This window comes from Macaca thibetana, chromosome 20 (assembly GCF_024542745.1).
Source record: "Macaca thibetana thibetana isolate TM-01 chromosome 20, ASM2454274v1, whole genome shotgun sequence".
NCBI lineage: Eukaryota > Metazoa > Chordata > Mammalia > Primates > Cercopithecidae > Macaca > Macaca thibetana.
In genome coordinates this window covers 48,131,696-48,149,389 of record NC_065597.1, presented here as the reverse complement: position 1 = coordinate 48,149,389, position 17,694 = coordinate 48,131,696, and the positions used below count along the sequence as shown (strand labels likewise).

At 51.4% G+C, this 17,694-nt stretch overlaps 2 protein-coding genes across 2 annotated transcripts in view; one reads left to right on the top strand and one right to left on the bottom strand.

The window, feature by feature from the left end:
• Positions 1–17,694, top strand: part of ZNF48 (zinc finger protein 48) — a 240,731-nt gene that overhangs the window by 2,599 nt on the left and 220,438 nt on the right. The window lies entirely within an intron of this gene.
• On the bottom strand, positions 532–16,454 carry KIF22 (kinesin family member 22). Its single transcript, XM_050773486.1, has 14 exons — positions 16,336–16,454; positions 9,131–9,326; positions 7,713–7,840; positions 7,467–7,621; positions 7,030–7,239; positions 6,723–6,953; positions 6,436–6,589; positions 6,169–6,304; positions 3,324–3,492; positions 2,647–2,815; positions 2,189–2,256; positions 892–1,104; positions 743–802; positions 532–654 (listed from the first exon to the last, which is right to left on the bottom strand). Exons 1-14 carry the CDS (start codon positions 16,409–16,411, stop codon positions 607–609), a joined length of 2,013 nt encoding a protein of 670 aa, XP_050629443.1. The 5' UTR covers positions 16,412–16,454; the 3' UTR covers positions 532–606.

The window sequence follows — 17,694 nt, the reverse complement described above, 5'->3', positions numbered from 1 at the left end:
GCCAGCGGGAGGGGCGGGCGCGAGAGGGACTCTGGCGGGAGGAGGGACGGGGGAGCCACCCAGCAGCCCGAGTCGCCCCAAGCGCGAGACCCCTGAGACGGCTGCTGATTGGCTGACGATGGCGCAGGTGGTGGGCGCGCGGGAGACGGGGCGGCTTCTCTCCTCTTCCCCCCTCCAACGATTCCACCCCCCTCCCTCCGCCAGCGGCCGTTATTTCGCGCGCACGCGCACAAGGCCGCCGTCGTTGCCGAGCGGGAGAGTGGGGGAGCGCGCGCCGGGGGCACGGACGGGGCGGGGCTAATCCCTGAGCGCGCGCCCGCCTAACGGTCGCAGGCCTCATGCTTCGGCTTCCTCTTTTTGCGTCCTGCCGGCCACCGTCCTCCCCGCCCCACTCCAGCTGTTTATTTACAATCCAGCGCTGACTCGCTGCCCGAAGATGGCGCCCAGTGGAGTCTCCGGCCTCGCTCGCGGCCCACCCCGAGGCGGTCACACCCCGGTCCCGCCCCCACAGCCCCAAAAATCAGGCGGAAGCACCAGAGAAAAAACTGTATTTACACAACACGGGGTTATACAAGGATTTAAAAAGGCGGAGTGAAGAGACGACGGTCAGGAGGGGCCACAGCGCTGGCCGGCGGCGAGACCCAGGATGTTTGCCTGCAACACAGGAGGGAGGGGGGCAGCGACGTTAGAGAGGGACGCGGGGCGCAGGACACGCAGAGGAGGGGCAGGGCCGTGACCTCACCTTCAGGAAGGACTCCATCTGTTTCCCCGTTATGCCCTCCACGCGTTCCAGGTCCTCCACCTGGCGGGACAGGATGGATGGGGGACGGGGTCTCAGGGGTGCCTGGTCTCCCCAGCTCCCTGCCCTGTCCCTGTCCAGTGGGCTGGTACCTGGCTGAAGGGGCCGTGAAGCTCCCGCCATCCCACGATTAGCTGAGCCTTCTTCGGGCCAATACGCTGAAGACTGCGGAGATCCCGTGCTGAGCCTTCGTTCAGCAGATCCAGTATTTTTTGGCGCCCATGAGCCAGTAGCTCCGGGCTGATCTGTAGCTCCCAGCAGTCCTCAGCCTTCTCCTCAGGCTCTGGGGCATCCAGGGACTCCACCTGGGAGACAAAGGGAGGTGAGTGACACGCAGGGCAGCCAAGTGCTTTGGGCTCTTCTGCCATATCTAGGAGCCCAGCACCAGCGACCTCCTGCGCTGCAGCCTCTTCCTCTCCTCCTCAAGTTGTGTCCAAAATCCCGCCTTCAGGTCACTCTCTGGGTTAATTCTCATTATGCAACTAGTGAAACTGAGATACTATTTAGTACTCAGTGGTAATATTAGCACCTTTCTCATGGAGTTGCTGTGGAAGATCAAGTGAGTTAATGAAAAGCACAAAATAAGCTCTTAAATCTGGTCCCTCATCTCTAAAAGGGAAAGAATAAGCTCTTTCAAAAGTACATGGGAGAAAATAAATAAATGATACCTCCCCCCAACCATCTCAGTGTTTGGGTAGTTCTTCTAGTGGTGTTCAATTCTGGGTATGCACGCGTGTGCACGTGTGGTTTCATTCTTGAGTGCTTAGGTTCCCTAAGTTTTCCCTCTTAAGCTTGTAGAGGGCAGAAGCCAGGCTACACAGTGGAACATCCGCTCTGTGAGGTACATCTATATCACTGCCTTCCACCCTAAATGCCCTGCAAGGACCCATTCATCACCACATTCCAGGGGTAAGCAATTGAGGCCTGGTTTTTTTTTTTTTTTTTTTTTTTTTTTTTTTGAGATGGAGTCTCACTCTGTCGCCCAGGCTGGAGTGCAGTGGCCGGATCTCAACTCACTGCAAGCTCCACCTCCCGGGTTTATGCCATTCTGCCTCAGCCTCCCGAGTAGCTGGGACTACAGGCGCCCGCCACCTCACCCGGCTAGTTTTTTTTTTTTTTTATTTTTTAGTAGAGACGGGGTTTCGCCGTGTTAGCCAGGATGGTCTTGATCTCCTGACCTCGTGATCCGCCCGTCTCAGCCTCCCAAAGTGCTGGGATTACAGGCTTAAGCCACCGCACCCGGCTGAGGCCTGTTAATAACTGGCGGCCATCACCCAGTTCGGCCATCACCCAGTTCGTTTAACCCCAAGGCCAACGCTCCTCCCCCTAGAGCCTACTCCCCCTTACTTCTGGGCTCCAGGTGTAGCCTAAGCCCCCAGCTACTTTCACCTTTCTCTTCCGGCCTTTATTCTTCAGGATATGGATCTCGGCATTTGGGGATGCTGCCTGCTCCTGAACTGAAAGTAGGAATTGAGAATTGATTGGAGTCAAGGCAAAGGGTACTTTTCACCCTCCCTGGTAGCCCTTTGGTTCTTCCATTTCTGATTCCCCAGCTTCCCTCCACCCTGAGTTAACCTGTTGTGTTTCCACATGACCTTTTTTATACCCGCATTTAAAGTAATTGCAGTCTTCCATTGTCTTCAATCCTCTACTTGTTTGTCCATCCCACTGTACTAAACACCCGAGGGCAGAGCACCCCCAGCGCTGCCTCAGAGCCTCCTCACCCCTCCCAGGGACTGGTATGTGGTGGGAGAACATAAATGACATGGAGACAGCTGCTCCTAACACTTCCTGCCTTATGGGATCTCAGCTGCCTTGGTCCCCCTATCCCCTGGAGTCAAACTTACTTAGCTGTAGGGGCATCACCACAGCCTTTTTCAGGGGCTTTGCCACTGTGACTGTGCGATGCAAAAGGGGCCGGAGTATCGTGGGACAATGGTTCTCCTTTTCCTTTGAGTCTTCAGCCTTCTGGGCCAACACCTTGGCCTCCAGTTCTTTTTGTTTCATCTTAAGCCTCTGTTGGAAAGGATCAGGGAGATGTGACCCAGACCCAACTCCAGGGCAGCCTGAAGGGCAGTGGGTTATCAGGGTGAGTATGCAAGGCTCTGAGGCCCCAGAGGGCAGGGCTAGGACCAATGGGAGGTTACCAGGAGACAGGTGGAGCCTAACATAATTAAGAGCTTTCTGTGATCAAGGGGCTACCCAGAGGTGGAACAAGCTTCTGCAAATATTGAAGGAAAAGGCTTTTCAAGCAGAGTCCTCCATTAACTGAGCTGGGCTTTAGGAAATGTAACATTTGTTGCTTTTACTTTGAACTTTTTCTTCTCACTCCCTCACATCTGATCTCAATTGTCTGTCAAAGTTCAGCCATGTTAAGGACATTCAAGGAGAAGCTGGAGAACTTCCGGTATTGGGAGAAAACTGGACTCTAGTCCAGCCTGAGTGTCCTTCCCTGTCTGAAGATTCGAGTATTGCTTCTCAAGGCCAACAGGAATCCCAGCTCCCACATCCCTAAAACACCTACCTCAATCTCCAGGTCTTTCTCTTCCACGGTCTTCATGAGCACCATCCGCTCTCGCTTTGGGGTACTCAACAGAGGGGCTCCCTGGCTCCCCTGGGAGGCCAGCAGACGGTCCAAGCTCAGGAGGCGCTCCAGCATGGCCGGGTCCATGCTGCTTAGCTTCTGCAGGGGGCTGAGCAGACAAATAAGTTGCTCTCCACCTACCTCCTCCCTCGTCACCTACAGCAGCAGGACTCCCCTCACCACACCTTAACTTAGCATATCCTGTAGCTCCAGAACCTAATGTTAACTTGCTAGGCATCCAATTTCTCTGGGTGCAGTGTCTTCATCAGGTGAAGTGACTGCTCAGGAATGCCAGGAAATCACAGTGCCAGGTATGAGAGATCTAAGACACTGCCTGGAAGTACTGTCTACTGACGAAATCAAGAGACCATAAGGTGACTGCCAGGGCAATGCCTGACCATCTGGAGGAGCAGTTGGGGAAAACATCACAGAAGATGCCATCTTCAGAAGGGCTTTGAAATCCACTGAAGACCTCAGCTGCCAAGCCTATATCCTGTGGGCAGCAGGGAAGGCCTGTTCAAACACAGTCCTGACTGACTCTGAGCATGGTAAGGCTTAACATTCTTCTTTTTTGAGACAGGGTCTTCCTCTGTCACCCAGGCTGGAGTGCAGTGTTCAGATCACAGCTCACTATAGCCTTGGCCCCCCCAGGGCTTAAGCAATCCTCCTGCCTCAGCCTCCTGAGTAGCTGGGTCCACAGGTGCATACCACCAAGCCCAGCTCATTTTTTTTTAATTTTTTTGTAGAGATGGGATCTTACTGTGTTGCTCAGGCTCGTCTTGAACTCCTGGGCTCAAGTGATCCACCCACCCTGGCCTCCCAAAGTGCTGGGATTACAGGTGTGGGCCACTGCGCCCAGTCAGCAATGTCTAACATTAATTTATTTTGCCTGGAATCTTGCCCCACACCTCCTCACATCTGTATCAATGATCTTTCCAGGTCAGTTTGATGCCACCTTTCCCATGACACTCGCATCTCCCTTCCTATGCTGTGAACTGGTTCCTGGAGGACAGGGACACTCCTGTGCTTTCCACGCCAGTGCCTTGGAAAAAGAGGATCAGAACATATGTGGGCAAACACTAGAAGTCATCTCTCTTCCTTCCTGGCTCTCACAGCAGCAGCAGCTACTCCTTCCTGATTCTAAATTCTCCACCTGGTATCACATACTGACGTTCCCATCTAACTTCCTCTCCTGTGAGCCCCCCAAGCTCTGGGTCTGCTGGGTTTGTTGTGCCCACTCTGAGCTTCCCCTTACTCAGAGTGCCTGTCTGACAGAGAGCTTACCTGTGCACATTTCTGGGTGCACACAGCAGTGGAGAGTGCTGACAGATGGTTTGGGAAAGACAAGACTGAGAGATTGGGTCATGAGTGCACAAGCATCTTCTTGTGTGTGGCATCTTCCTTAACTACAGTAGCCCCCTGGGACAGAGTGGGCACTAACCCTTGGCCTCCTCAGGTCACCTCTGTTCAGTAGTTCACAGGCTTTATTTGGGCTAGGGGTAGAAACAGGGCAAAGTTAAAACTGCAACTGGCTTCTGGGGGTTGGAGGGAACAGCACAAGGGCTAAGTGGCCAGACACAGAAAGCAAGACTTCTGAATAGAGATGACCTGAGGATTAGTACATACTGGGCCATGAGATGGAGTGATCGGAGTTGGGTCAGGAGGTGACACAAAGGACTTAGAGGCTTTGTCTGGATTGAGGGTAGAAGCAGTTAGGACAGCAGTTGGCTCCCCAGAGAGTCATGGAGAAGCTGGACACTGACACACAGACCAGGTGGTCTCAGGGGGACAGCTCTTCCAAGTCTCCTTTGCTTTTCTCTCATGCATCTGAAAGATCTGATCCAGATCACTCCTTGAACCAGAAGCAAAAATGCTCATCCTTGAAACAGCTGTCCCAAAGCAAGAAGTTTTGCTGAGGGCTAAAGAGATTGGAAAATGGAAAGGATCCCCAGGAGGAGGCCTCCTTAGGTCCCCAAGGCAGCAGCACTGTGGAGAGATTTATCTTAGACTTTAGTGATTCAACGGAGTAGAATCTGGGGGGAATTTATGTATGTATTTATTTATTGAGACGGAGTCTTGCTCTCTCACCTAGGCTGGAGTATTTAGTGGCTTGATCTCGGCTCACTGCAGCCTCCACCTCCCAGATTCATGCAATTCTCCCTGCCTCAGCCTTCCGAGTAGCTAGGATTACAGGCGCCCACTACCATGCCCGGCTAATTTTTGTATTTTTAGTAGAGACAGGATTTCGCCATGTTGGCCAGGCTGGTCTTGAACTCCTGACCTCAGGTGATCCGCTTGCCTTGGCCTCCCAAAGTGTTGGGATTACAGGCGTGAGTCACCATGCCCAGCCGGGGGTGAATTTATTTCTTTACTTTGAGATAGAGTCTTGCTCTGTTGCCCAGGCTGGAGTGCAGTGGCCGCAATCTCAGCTCCCTGCAACCTCAGCTTCCTGGGTTCAAGGGATTCTCCTGCCTCAGCCTCCCGAGTAACTGGGATTTCAGGCACACGCCACCACACCCGACTACTTTTTGTATTTTTTAGTACAGATGGGGTTTCACCACGTTGGCCAGGCTGGTCTCGAACTCCTGACCTCAGGTGATCCACCCAACCTCGGCCTCCCAAAGTGCTGGGATTACAGGAGTGAGCCGCCACACCCGGTCTATGGTGAATTTAATGGGAGAGGAACAAGATCACAGCTGTCTCTGCTCAAGAATCTGACAGGCATTGCAGCTCTGCTGCTAAGCCACACATCAGGAAGGAGATACACCCAAGGCCCACTGCTCACCTGAGTTTCTGGGAGGCAGAGGCTGAAGCTGCCATGGGCTCAGCACTCCCAATCTCCTCTTCCTCAGGGCCTCGAGCTTTCTTTGCCTCTGGTGGACCAAGCAATTCTTTCTGAGACAGCTTAACAGGTCCCAAGACTAGATGATTGGAGGATAGGGTGGAGAGAGGGATCGGGGGTGGTCAGCCTCTGTGCTGATGCTTGGTGGTTTCAACAAACTCCCTGATTTCCAGACCCAGCATTTCCACTCCTGCCTCCCCTAGTTCTCACCATGAGGCTGCAGGCTCTCATTGGTAAAAGGCCGGTTGATCACCTCCTTCGTTCTGGCAGCAAAGTTGAGTGCAGAGACTGTGTCTAGGTAGAAATGTCTCTCAGGGGCAATGTTGGCAATAAGGATGCTGTGGGCTGAGCCACCCAGAGAGTCCTGAGGGTGGGACCAGGCAGTGGGTGGGTCAAAAGCCCAGCCTTCCTATGCCTCAACCGCTATTCCCCACCCCACAGCAGGCCTGAGAACCTCCTTCTGCAGCCCCTTCTTCCCTGAGACAGGAGGGTCTGACCTGCAATAGGCGAGTGAGCTTGCTGTCCCGATAAGGTACACGAGGGAGGCCCTGATTCAGCGCATCTACCACCTTGCCCAGGACAAACAGGGAGGCGTTGATGGCACCACTCTCTTTTAGCCGAAGTCCCTTGTTGCCTGTGCGCCGGTTGTCCTCTGACCCAGCCAAGTCAATCAGGTAGAGTTTTCCCTCTCGCTGGCGAAATGGGGCCAAACGTTCCCGCTGGTCCACCTGGGGTAAGAACAAAGGTCTCATGCTTAGCTCAGGCTCCTGGGCTTCCCAGGTCCTCGCCTGTCTGTGGCCTCACCTTGACCAGGAGCACAGCATGACTGCGGGAGGAGCGCTGGTTGAGCCGGGTGGCTCCTACAGTCCGATTTCGACTGGCTGGCAGGAAGTGCCGCTCAAAATCAGCAAAGCTAGTGATGGGCTTCTGGGTGAGACCCGGAATCAGGATGTTCCCCCGGCAGTCTTCTCGGATCACCAGGTCTCCTGATGTAGAGTCCAGTAGGTCTAATACCTGTGTAAGCAGTGAAGGGGAAGGGCAATTCTCTATACAGAGGTGGCTGCTTTCTGGGGATCAGTTTCCTTTCTCTGTTCTATTCTCGGAGTTGTACCATCTGCTACCCCAGCCTCTGTCTTTCTAGGTCTCACCTTACCTCCCTGCTAGAGCAGAGCTTCATTTTCTAGAACCAGGTCTTACTTTGACCCTTTGTTGCTCCTCTCCCAACCAGCACGGGGCCTCACCTTCTCCTGGTAGATCTCTAGGTAGGACATAGTGACAGAAAGGGCCCATGGCCGGCCCTCGGCGCCCTCCTCCCTTGTGAGCTGCAGGAGGTCCATGAGAGCCCGCGGGATCACCCCAGGTTGCTCTGGACTGCCCAGCATTGTGTGCGTCTTCCCTGGGGAGAGAGTGGAGAAAGCTGTGAGATTTTCCTCTCTGGTTCCCCAGCCCTTTCTGACCCATAACTGTTTCTTTTCTGGCTCCCTCACCAGCTCCTGTGGGTCCATAGGCAAGCACGCTAGCATTCTGCCCTTCCAGCAAGTGCCTTAGGATGGGCTGCACTGAACCTGCATAGATGTCCTGCTGAGTACTCCTCTCCCCATAGAAGGCATCAAACCTGCAGGAAGAAAGAAATAAATTAGTATGTCTGTGTGTATGTAAGGGGTAGAGTGGGGTGGGGGTGGGTAAGGGATTCTACTCTCATCTGGATCTTGGATTTAAGAGAATGTCTCTATCTGCTTTCTTGTACAAAGACCTTAAAAAGCATCCACCTAACACCTACTCCATCCTCATCTCTCTATTGGTGTTAGGAATACAGAGATGGATCTGATATCCTTGCTCTTAGAGTTTTGCAGTCTGGTAGGATAGATATCCACACTGCTGTGATTTAGGAAACGAAGATAAGAACACACTCTTGAAGGAGTAACTGATTCTGCTCAAGGAAGGAAGATTTTGACCAAAGAAAGAAACTCTAAGAATCAAGAATAACACAAAAGCAAGGCTTCCCAATCTTTTTCACAAGGCCACATGTGTAGAACATTGTATTTTAAACCGTAACGGGGAATATAGGGGATGCTGCGTACGACTGGACTAGACTCCACATACCAATCACATATTCACTGCGTTCTGGTGGAGAAGCTGCAACTTAGGCCACAGCAGGGAGTTTAGTATATGTTGAGGGAATGAGGCTGGAAAGAAACTGAAGCCCAAATTGTTAACGGTCTAGTATGGGAGCTAGCAAACTTCTGTAAAAAGGCAGACTGTACATATTTTAGGCTTTGTGGGCCATGTGTTCCTTTTACAACTACTCAACTCTGCCACAGTAGTCAGAAAGCAGCTATAGACAATATGTAAATAAACGATAAAATTTTATTTACTGAAAATCTTACTCCTGATCAGATTTGACCTGCAGGCCATGGTTTGCCAGCCCCCGCCTAGAAAAACAGCCCAAGGAGTTTGAACTTGAAATCCCCAGTAGGATTATAAAGTAGCTGCCCTTGTGAGTTCTGTCCCCATATCTGGGTGGTCTTCTCTGACACTACCCAGCTGCAGCTTGGGTAGGCTGGCTGGCTGGTCTGTGTTCCCCCAACCCTCCCCCTGTGTCCCATAGCCTCTACGTGGGGCTCACCTGCTCACCTTCATTGCTACTCCCTCTCTGTGCACAGTAACATATGTCTGATTTAACCTCTCATCTCTCCCTACAGTATCCCAGAGAGGGGCCATCACGGGGGACACCTGTGAACATTTCCTAGTGAACAGTGAAGGCTTAGGAAACAAAGCGGTGTTAAGGAGGGAGCAAGGATCCTGGGGAGGCAGGTCGGAGAAACTCTCTGGGGAAGTGATAACATGGGCAGGCCTAGGAGAGGGAGGTGATGGCATGAGGGAAGAGGAGTGGCCTGAACCTTACTGGTATTTGAGAGTCTCCTGGTGGTTCCTCCAGTTAGCAATCTCTAGAGAGCAGCTGTCCATGCCCCGCACACAGGGGGGATCGCTTGCTCCAGCTGTTCCATCCACAAATGGCCGCAGTCGCACAGCCACCCTTACGCGAGCTGGAGGTGGACGACGACTAGCCCCAATCTTGCTTAGCCGACAGCGACCAGCTCCTGGAGGAGAGAAAATCACTTTTAGGCATGAAGTATGGTGGTGGCAGAAGAAGCAGGGACCAACTTTGCTGGGCAGGCTGGGGGCCACAGCTCATGTTAGAGAAGTTCATTCTGCCCTGGTCATGTTATGGACACCCCTAAGCTTGGCCTCAGTGCCTTCCCTGCTCTACAAGCAAGTCCAGCGGGGTGTATAGCAGGCTTCTCAGACAAAATAACCTGGAGGATCTTGTGAAAACATGGATTTGGTCTCAGTCTCCCTGGGGTGATGCCCAAGATTTTGCATTTCTCACAAGCTCCCAGGTGATGCTGGGCACTTAAAAAAAAAAAAAAAAAAAAAAAGAGAGGGAGAGAGGGATGGAATCTCACTAGGTTACCCAGGCTTGTCTTCAACTCCTGGGCTCCAGCGATCCTCCTACCTCAGCCTCCCAAAGTGCTGGAATTATAGGCAGGAGCCACTATGCCTGCCCCAGGACATGTTTTGAATTGCCAAGGGTGAAGTAGACCAGCACCTCACAGGGTTGTTCTAAGGATTAAAAGGGTTGACATCTGACCGAAACCTAAACCATACAGCGAATTGCCAGACTTTTCTTTGCTTTTTTTTTTTTTTTTTTTTTTGAGACAGTCTTGTTCTGTCACCCAGGCTGGAGTGCAGTAGCATGATCTCAGCTCACTGCAACCTCTACCTCCCAGGTTCAAGCGATCCTCCTACCTCAGCCTCTCGAGTAGATGGGATTACAAGTGCCCAACACCACTCCTGGCTAGTTTTTGTATCTTTGGTAGAAACAGGGTTTCACCATGTTGGCCAGGCTGGTCTCGAATTCCTGACCTCAAGTGATCTGCCCACCTTGGCCTCCCAAAGTGCTGGGATTACAGGTGTAAGCTACCCCACCCAGCCTGTGTACCTCCATTTCTTAACTGGGGTTTCTAATATGTATTGAGATGTATGTACACTCATAGACCCACCCCCCTTGCAAACTGTTAACGATGATCTTTCTCGTTAACATGGGGAATTATGTGGGTTCTGCAAAAACCACCGACATGCAATTCTTCTCTCATGTAAACTTATCCCTGAATTTGCTTCAGATGATTAAATCAAGTCTTTTTTTTTTTTTTTTAAAGAATTGGCAACTGAATTATTTTGTATCATCGGAAAACACAATGAAGATAAAACTTAAAAAAAGAAAAGGCCTCTCTTTTTGTGGGGGTTAAGTGAGTTGAAAACATCTAAGGAGAGTATTACTCTATTTTATGTTAGAGGATAACATACTGTAGCTCATAGTGGAATTCAAACCTAGACCTCTTCCCCTCTAAAACTCTTTTAATAGGATGCTGTATTGCTTCCCTATTATGTACTAATTGGGAAAGCTCCTGGCAGCTCTTTCCCTTCCTTGCTGGTGGTAGCAGCTGGTTGCTAGGAGCCATAGGCCTTGCAGAAGGCAAAAGGCTGGCTGGTATATGTAGCCAACACAGAAACAGCAAGACGAAAAGGCAGATAGATGACACCTAGAAAGAATCTTACGCCTAGACCGGGCACGGTGGCTCACGCCTGTAATCCCAGCACTTTGGGAGGCCAAGGCAGGCAGATCAGATCACGAGGTCAGGAGATCGAGACCATCCTGGCTAACACGATGAAACCCCATCTCTACTAAAATACAAAAAAATTAGCCAGGAGTGGTTGCAGGCGCATGTAGTCCCAGCTACTCGGGAGGCTGAGGCAGGAAAATGGCCTGAATCCGGGAGGTGGAGCTTGCAATGAGTGGAGATTGCGCCACTGCACTCCAGCCTGGGCGGCAGAGCGAGACTTCGTCTCAAAAAAAAAAAAGAAAGAATCTTACATCTAAGTAAGGCAGGCATGCCCATAAGCAGATGGCCTGTTTCAAAAATTGAACCTCCATTCCATCATCTGATAAATGGGGCTACTAATACCATTTCTCACGTTATGGTAGCAAAGCGCTTGGACATGTAGTTCTCATATGTTCCTCATGGTAATCCTGAAAGTCAGGAGCAAGCAGGTAAAAACCTGCAGATGCATGTGTGTAGACAGAAAATTAAGGTGCACTGAGTTGTCAAAAATGTGTGTAGAACCCTCCTCTGCCTGCTTTCACAGGAGAGCAGAAAGAACAGAAAGATGGCAGATGTAGAGGCACTTAAGGAAGTGCAGTGATCAATCTAAGGGGAAGGGGAAGTCAGTGATGAGGTAGAGTGTAGACACTGGTCAGACAGAACTGGACTTCAATTCCAGCTCTGACATTTATTAGTTTGTGACCTTGGACCTTAGGTTTCCTTGTCTGTAAAATAAGGTTGGGGGTGGGCCTTGGGTTTTTTGAGAATTTGGCCTGGCGTGGTGGTTCAAGCCTGTAATCCCAGCACTTTGGGAGGCCAGGTGGGCGGATCACCTGAGGTCAGGAGTTTGAGATCAGCCTGGTGGTGAAACCCTGGCTCTACTAAAAGTACAAAAATTAGTCAGGTATGGTGGTGTGCACCTGTAATCACAGCTACTTGGGAGGCTGAGGCACAAGAATTGCTTGAATGCGGGAGGTGGAGGTTGCAGTGAGCAGAGATCGTGCCATTGCACTCCAGCCTGGGTGACAGAGCAAAACTGTGTCTCAGAAAAAAAAAAAAAAAAGATAATTAAAATAAGTGCCAGGTAAAGTGGCAGCACAGTGACCAGCACATAGTAGGTAGGTTCATTATTCAAGGTAAAATGGCCTGGGTTGAAATCCCAGCTCTGCCATTTACACCTAGCTAAGTAACCTAGGGAAATTATTTTCCATCCCAGTGCCTCAATTTCCTTGCCTGCAAAATGGGAATAAAAATACCTCCTTGTTAGGTTGTTAGGACAGTAATTAAGGTGATTCATGTAAAAGTGCTTTGAACATTATCTGTTATTTGGTAAAAGGCTAGTAAGTGATTTTTAATGTCTATCTCCCATTTTCCAGAGGAGGAAACCTCAGTATAGAGGGGTTAGCTGACTGGCCCAGGGTCAACAGCTAGTGAGTGACAGCTTCAAATGAAGATCTAACTCCAGTGTGCTTTATATGAACCCTCCTCAGGCTCCTCAGTCCCTTCACCTTTGCATCTCATAGGAATGTGAGGATTCAAAGTAATAATGTACATACAATGTTTAGCACAGTGCCTGGCAGCAACTGCTCAGTTCCTAGCTGTTATTATTACACCCTTTCTCTTGCTACCCACTCCTCCATCCCTGCAACTTGCTTCTGCCCTCACTATTCAGCAGGGTCACCCATGACCTCTCTAATGCTAGATCCAGTAGGCATACTCAGCCTCAATCCTGTTGGACCGCCCAGAAGTATGCAACACTCTTGGGAAACACACTTTTCCCTTCATTTCCATGCCCCCCACCTTCCTGGTTGTCTTACCCAGTTCTCTGTTCACTCCTCAGTTCTACCAGTCTCCAGTGCTTTTCCTAGGATCTGTCTATCCTTTCTCTAGACCAGCGTTTCTCAACTTTAGCACTACTCACATTTTGGGCTGGCTAATTCCTGTTGTGGGGCTCTCCTGTGCATTTAGACTGTTAGCACAGGCTTACTAGATGCCAGTAGCATTCTCCACCCTCACCCTCAAGTTGTAACAACTAAAAATCTCTCCAGACATCTCCAAATGTCCTGTGAGGGACAAAGTTGCCCCCAGCTGAGACCACTCAGTAGGCAGGTCACCTGTCCTCTTGGCTTCAGTAACATCTTACAGCTGATAAGTACTATTGTACGTTCTGCACAAGAGCGCTCTACTGCAGACCCACATTCTGAATGGCTGCCCTGACAGCTCCTTTTTTTTTTTGAGACGGAGTCTCACTTTGTCGCCAGGCTGGAGTGCAGTGGCGCTCTTGGCTCACTGCAATCTCCTGCCTCTGTCTCCCGAATAGCTGGGACTACAGGTGTGTATGCCACCACACCCAGCTAATTTTTGATTAATTTTAGAGATGGGGTTTCACCATGTTGGCCAAGATGGTCTCGATCTCTTGATCCTCCCGCCTTGGTCTCCCAAAGTGCTGGGATGCTGGGATTATAGGCGTGAGCCTGGCAGACGGCTCCTCTTAAACTCCACCTGTCCTAAACTGAACCCTCCCTTCCCCATCTCTCTGCAGCCTCCTCCTTTGATCTGATGTAAATGAATGGCACCAACCCCAAAAGTGGGAGTCTTTAACTCCAACGTTTCTTACCTCCCACATCAGTTCATCATTAACATCTGTCAAGTCTATTTCTTTAAATCTCTCTTGAACAAGTCCACTTCTCTCCATTCCCACTGCACTACCTCTGCCCAAGGTCATGGTCTTTACAGCCTTCCTTGCTGATGGTAGCAAGGTGTCTCCCTGCCCTCTAGTCATTCCCTCTGTTTCCTTCCTTGCAGTGTAAGTTACCAGTCATGATGAATTTCCTGCACTTCCTACAAAACTCTAAGTTCTCTTGCACCTTTGGGTTTTTGTCCACGTTAATCTCTCTCCCTAGAATATCTGCACTGCTCCCCACCCCACCCTGGAGTGACTGAGGTAAACACATCTTAATTCCTCTTTTTTTTTTTTTTTTTGAGACGGAGTCTCGCTGTGTCTCCCAGGCTGGAGTGCAGTGGCCTGATCTCGGCTCACTGCAAGCTCCGCCTCCCGGGTTCACGCCATTCTCCGGCCTCAGCCTCCCAAGTAGCTGAGACTACAGGCGCCCGCCACCACGCCCGGCTAGTTTTTTGTATTTTTAGTAGAGACGGGGTTTCACCATGTTAGCCAGGATAGTCTCGATCTCCTGACCTCGTGATCCACCTGCCTCGGCCTCCCAAAGTGCTGGGATTACAGGCTTGAGCCACCGCGCCCGGATCTTAATTCCTCTTAAAAAACAAAACCAAAAACCCTTTCCTGGTAGACACTAAGGCTTTATCAGGTGCACCCACAGCTCTTGTTAGCCCCTCCATAAGCATTTGTCACGCCCCACTATTGCGTGTTTGTCACTTTCTCCACCTGACTGCCAACTGTGAGAACAAGTTTTATCCTGCTCACCTTTCTAACCCCAACACCTGGCGCGGAGTAGGCCCTCAGGAAGTATTTGCTGAAAAAAATTAAGATGTAGTGAATCAACTTCTACTCACTGGCTTGTTCATTTCCATCATGAAAGTGGCTCACTGCCATTCCTGCCCCAGAGCTCACAGTCCAGGGGAGGAGGGAAGAGGGAGGGCCACATGTAAACAATTATTTACAGCACAAGAGTCTAGCCCTTGGCCGGGCGCGGTGGCTCAAGCCTGTAATCCCAGCACTTTGGGAGGCCGAGACGGGCGGATCACGAGGTCAGGAGATCGAGACCATCCTTGCTAACACGGTGAAACCCCGTCTCTACTAAAAAATACAAAAAACTAGCCGGGCGAGGTGGCGGGCGCCTGTAGTCCCAGCTACTCGAGAGGCTGAGGCAGGAGAATGGCGTAAACCCGGGAGGCGGAGCTTGCAGTGAGCCGAGATCGCGCCACTGCACTCCAGCCTGGGTGACAGAGCCAGACTCCGTCTCAAAAAAAAAAAAAAAAAAAAAAAAAAAAAGAGTCTAGCCCTTTCATGATAAAAGCAACCTTGAGCTTGGACCAGACTAGCAATTGTTATTAATTTTCCCTTCTTCTACAATTCCTAAATTTCACTCACTCTTCTTCCTTCTCTTGATGAGGAAATTGAGCTAAGAGAGCATCTTTGGCCTCTTTTACATCATAAATCAACACTTGCTGTTCTTGTCTTCTTAGTCAAAGCCTGGCAAACTCCTATCCAACCTTTGAAACCCATCTCAAGTATCACTCCCTGAATGAAGTCCTCCCCTTGAGTATTCTACTCAAGGGTTTACTTCAGATTCCACACACTCAGTGTATACACATCTCTCATTGTGTTTCATATTACATCTGCGTATGTGACACTCTATTCAAACAGATTTTAAGTTCCTCGAGGAAGGGACATTATATTCAGGCATTTTCATATCTACCATGCACCGGACACAGTGCATCAGGGTAAGGGGAGACTCTGCTCAGCCAGCAGGGACAGCATGTACTTGGGCATAATGGTTAAGAGCAGAGGCTCTACACTCTGACTCCTTGAGAGCGAATTCAGGCCCCAATATTTACTAGTTGCGTTAAATCTGAACAAACTAACCTCAGTTTCCTGTATAAAACGAAGACAGTAATAGTAACAACCTCATAGCATTGTGTGGACAATAAATGGTTCACCACCATAAAATGCCTACAACTGTGCCTGGCACATAGCAAGAGCTCTACATGTTAGGCATTCTCCTAAATGTCTGTTTCCCCACGAGGCTAACGAGGGTTCCAATGAATTACTATGGCGCCCACCATCATCACTGACAAGGGCTAAGTCTCCGGGTTAGACAGGCACATGTAAACAAATACTCACATACAAGATTTTGGGTGTCCTAACAGCCTTTCTAACCCTAAAATAGCATTCACTTCCATGCTAGAGTGAAAGGAAACTTCAGCCTTTTATTTCGTTTTATTGTAATCGCAGAGCATCTTACGCTGTCAACTCAAACCCAGCAGCAGCCGGGTCTGATCCTCAATCCGCCCTCCTGCATCTCTCAGGGATGTCTCTGCACCCAAACACCATGTCCCACACAGAACCCTTCCCAAAACACGCCTCCGGCTCCCTTCTCGTCCTCGTGGCTAGAAAGTCCGCCACTCTTCTCTTGCTTATTCAGGTCATCTCCAGGGACGAGGCCATGACCCCCATTTCACAGAGGAAGAAACCGAAGCTCACAAAGTGCGCGGGGTTCAAACCAAGAGCCTGGGCCGGAGACCCAAGTCTACTGACCCAAGGAGAGAGCAGGAAACAGGGAGAAGGCTGGAGTCAGGCTGGCCGACCAACTCGCGACCCCACACTCTCGCCGTCCCCCCTCTCCCCGCCCCTGCGCTGTGGCCGCCTCTCCGCGACAACCCGCGGAACCTGGACCACACTCCGACGCATGACTCCCACTAAGCTCCAGACGTCGGTGCCCGCCTTGCCCAGGCCGGGCTCAAGTACCTGAGGTAGCCGCCGCTGCCGCTACAGCTGCCGCCATCTCGCGTTGCCTCTGCTGCGTCGAGACCCCCGCGGACATTCCCCTCCCTCCTTGGGCCCGCCTCTCCCATTCGAATTCCCCGTTGCCCCGCCCCCTCTCCCAGGCTCCACCAATCACGACTACGCGCCGCCGGAAGCTCCTGCGGGTGGCTCGCCACTATCCCGCCCTCCAGCGCTCGCCTCCGGGTCTCCAAGAAAAGGTTCCCCTGGTCAGGACGCATGCGCGCGCGTGGGCCGCGCAACCGTTGACCTCTGAGAGCGCGCTGCGGTTCAAACCCCTACGCGGAGATGTTGACGACGGTGGCCGTTGGGGGAGCTGCTGAGCGCCGCCCGGCACTGGGCTCCCTTTCGTTTCATTTTCTGCAGTTTCTTGCCTCCGTGGTTGGTGGCGCGTCTGCGGAGACAGAGTCGTTGTGTGGATCGTGGGACTGCAGCCCCAGCCAAAGGGCTGTCACGTCTGGTCGGTTCTGTAGATCTGGGCCCCAGGGGCTGGACTGTGGGTAGTCACGTTGCACTCGCTGCCTGCTGGGCCCAAGGCCACTGTAGGTCCCTTCGCGTCCATGTCAGCCCAGGAGAGCAGCTGGGATGTTCCTGTCTTTATAACTTGGGACTCAGCACGTCGGCGAAGCGTGGAAAACGCTTGTTCTGTGATTCAGTCCCACTCACCCGCGGTTCCGGTTCCCAGTCTTTAAGGGTACAGCGGTCCGTTGAGTAGCTCTCTGTCCTTTGTGAAAGGTTGGCTAGGGGCCGGGCGCGGTGGCTCAAGCCTGTAATCCCAGCACTTTGGGAGGCCGAGACGGGCGGATCACGAGGTCAGGAGATCGAGACCATCCTGGCTAACACGGTGAAACCCCGTCTCTACTAAAAAATACAAAAAACTAGCCGGGCGAGGTGGCGGGCGCCTGTAGTCCCCGCTACTCGGGAGGCTGAGGCAGGAGAATGGCGTAAACCCGGGAGGCGGAGCTTGCAGTGAGCCGAGATCGCGCCACTGCACTCCAGCCTGGGTGACAGAGCCAGACTCCGTCTCAAAAAAAAAAAAAAAAAAAAAGAAAAAGAAAGGTTGTCTAGGGACTGTCATTCCACTTTTGAGCACCAGGTAGGTAGGGCCCAGGTTTAGACATTATGTTCCACCCTACGGAACAACAAAACAAACCCCAGGCCGGGCTTGGTGGCTCAGTCCTGTAATCCCAGCACTTTGGGAGGCTGAGGCGGGGGGATCACTGAGGTGAGGAGCTCGAGACCAGTCTGGCCAACATGGCGAAACCCCATCTCTACTAAAAACATAAAAATTAGCCGGGGGTGGTGTCGCACCTGTAATCCCAG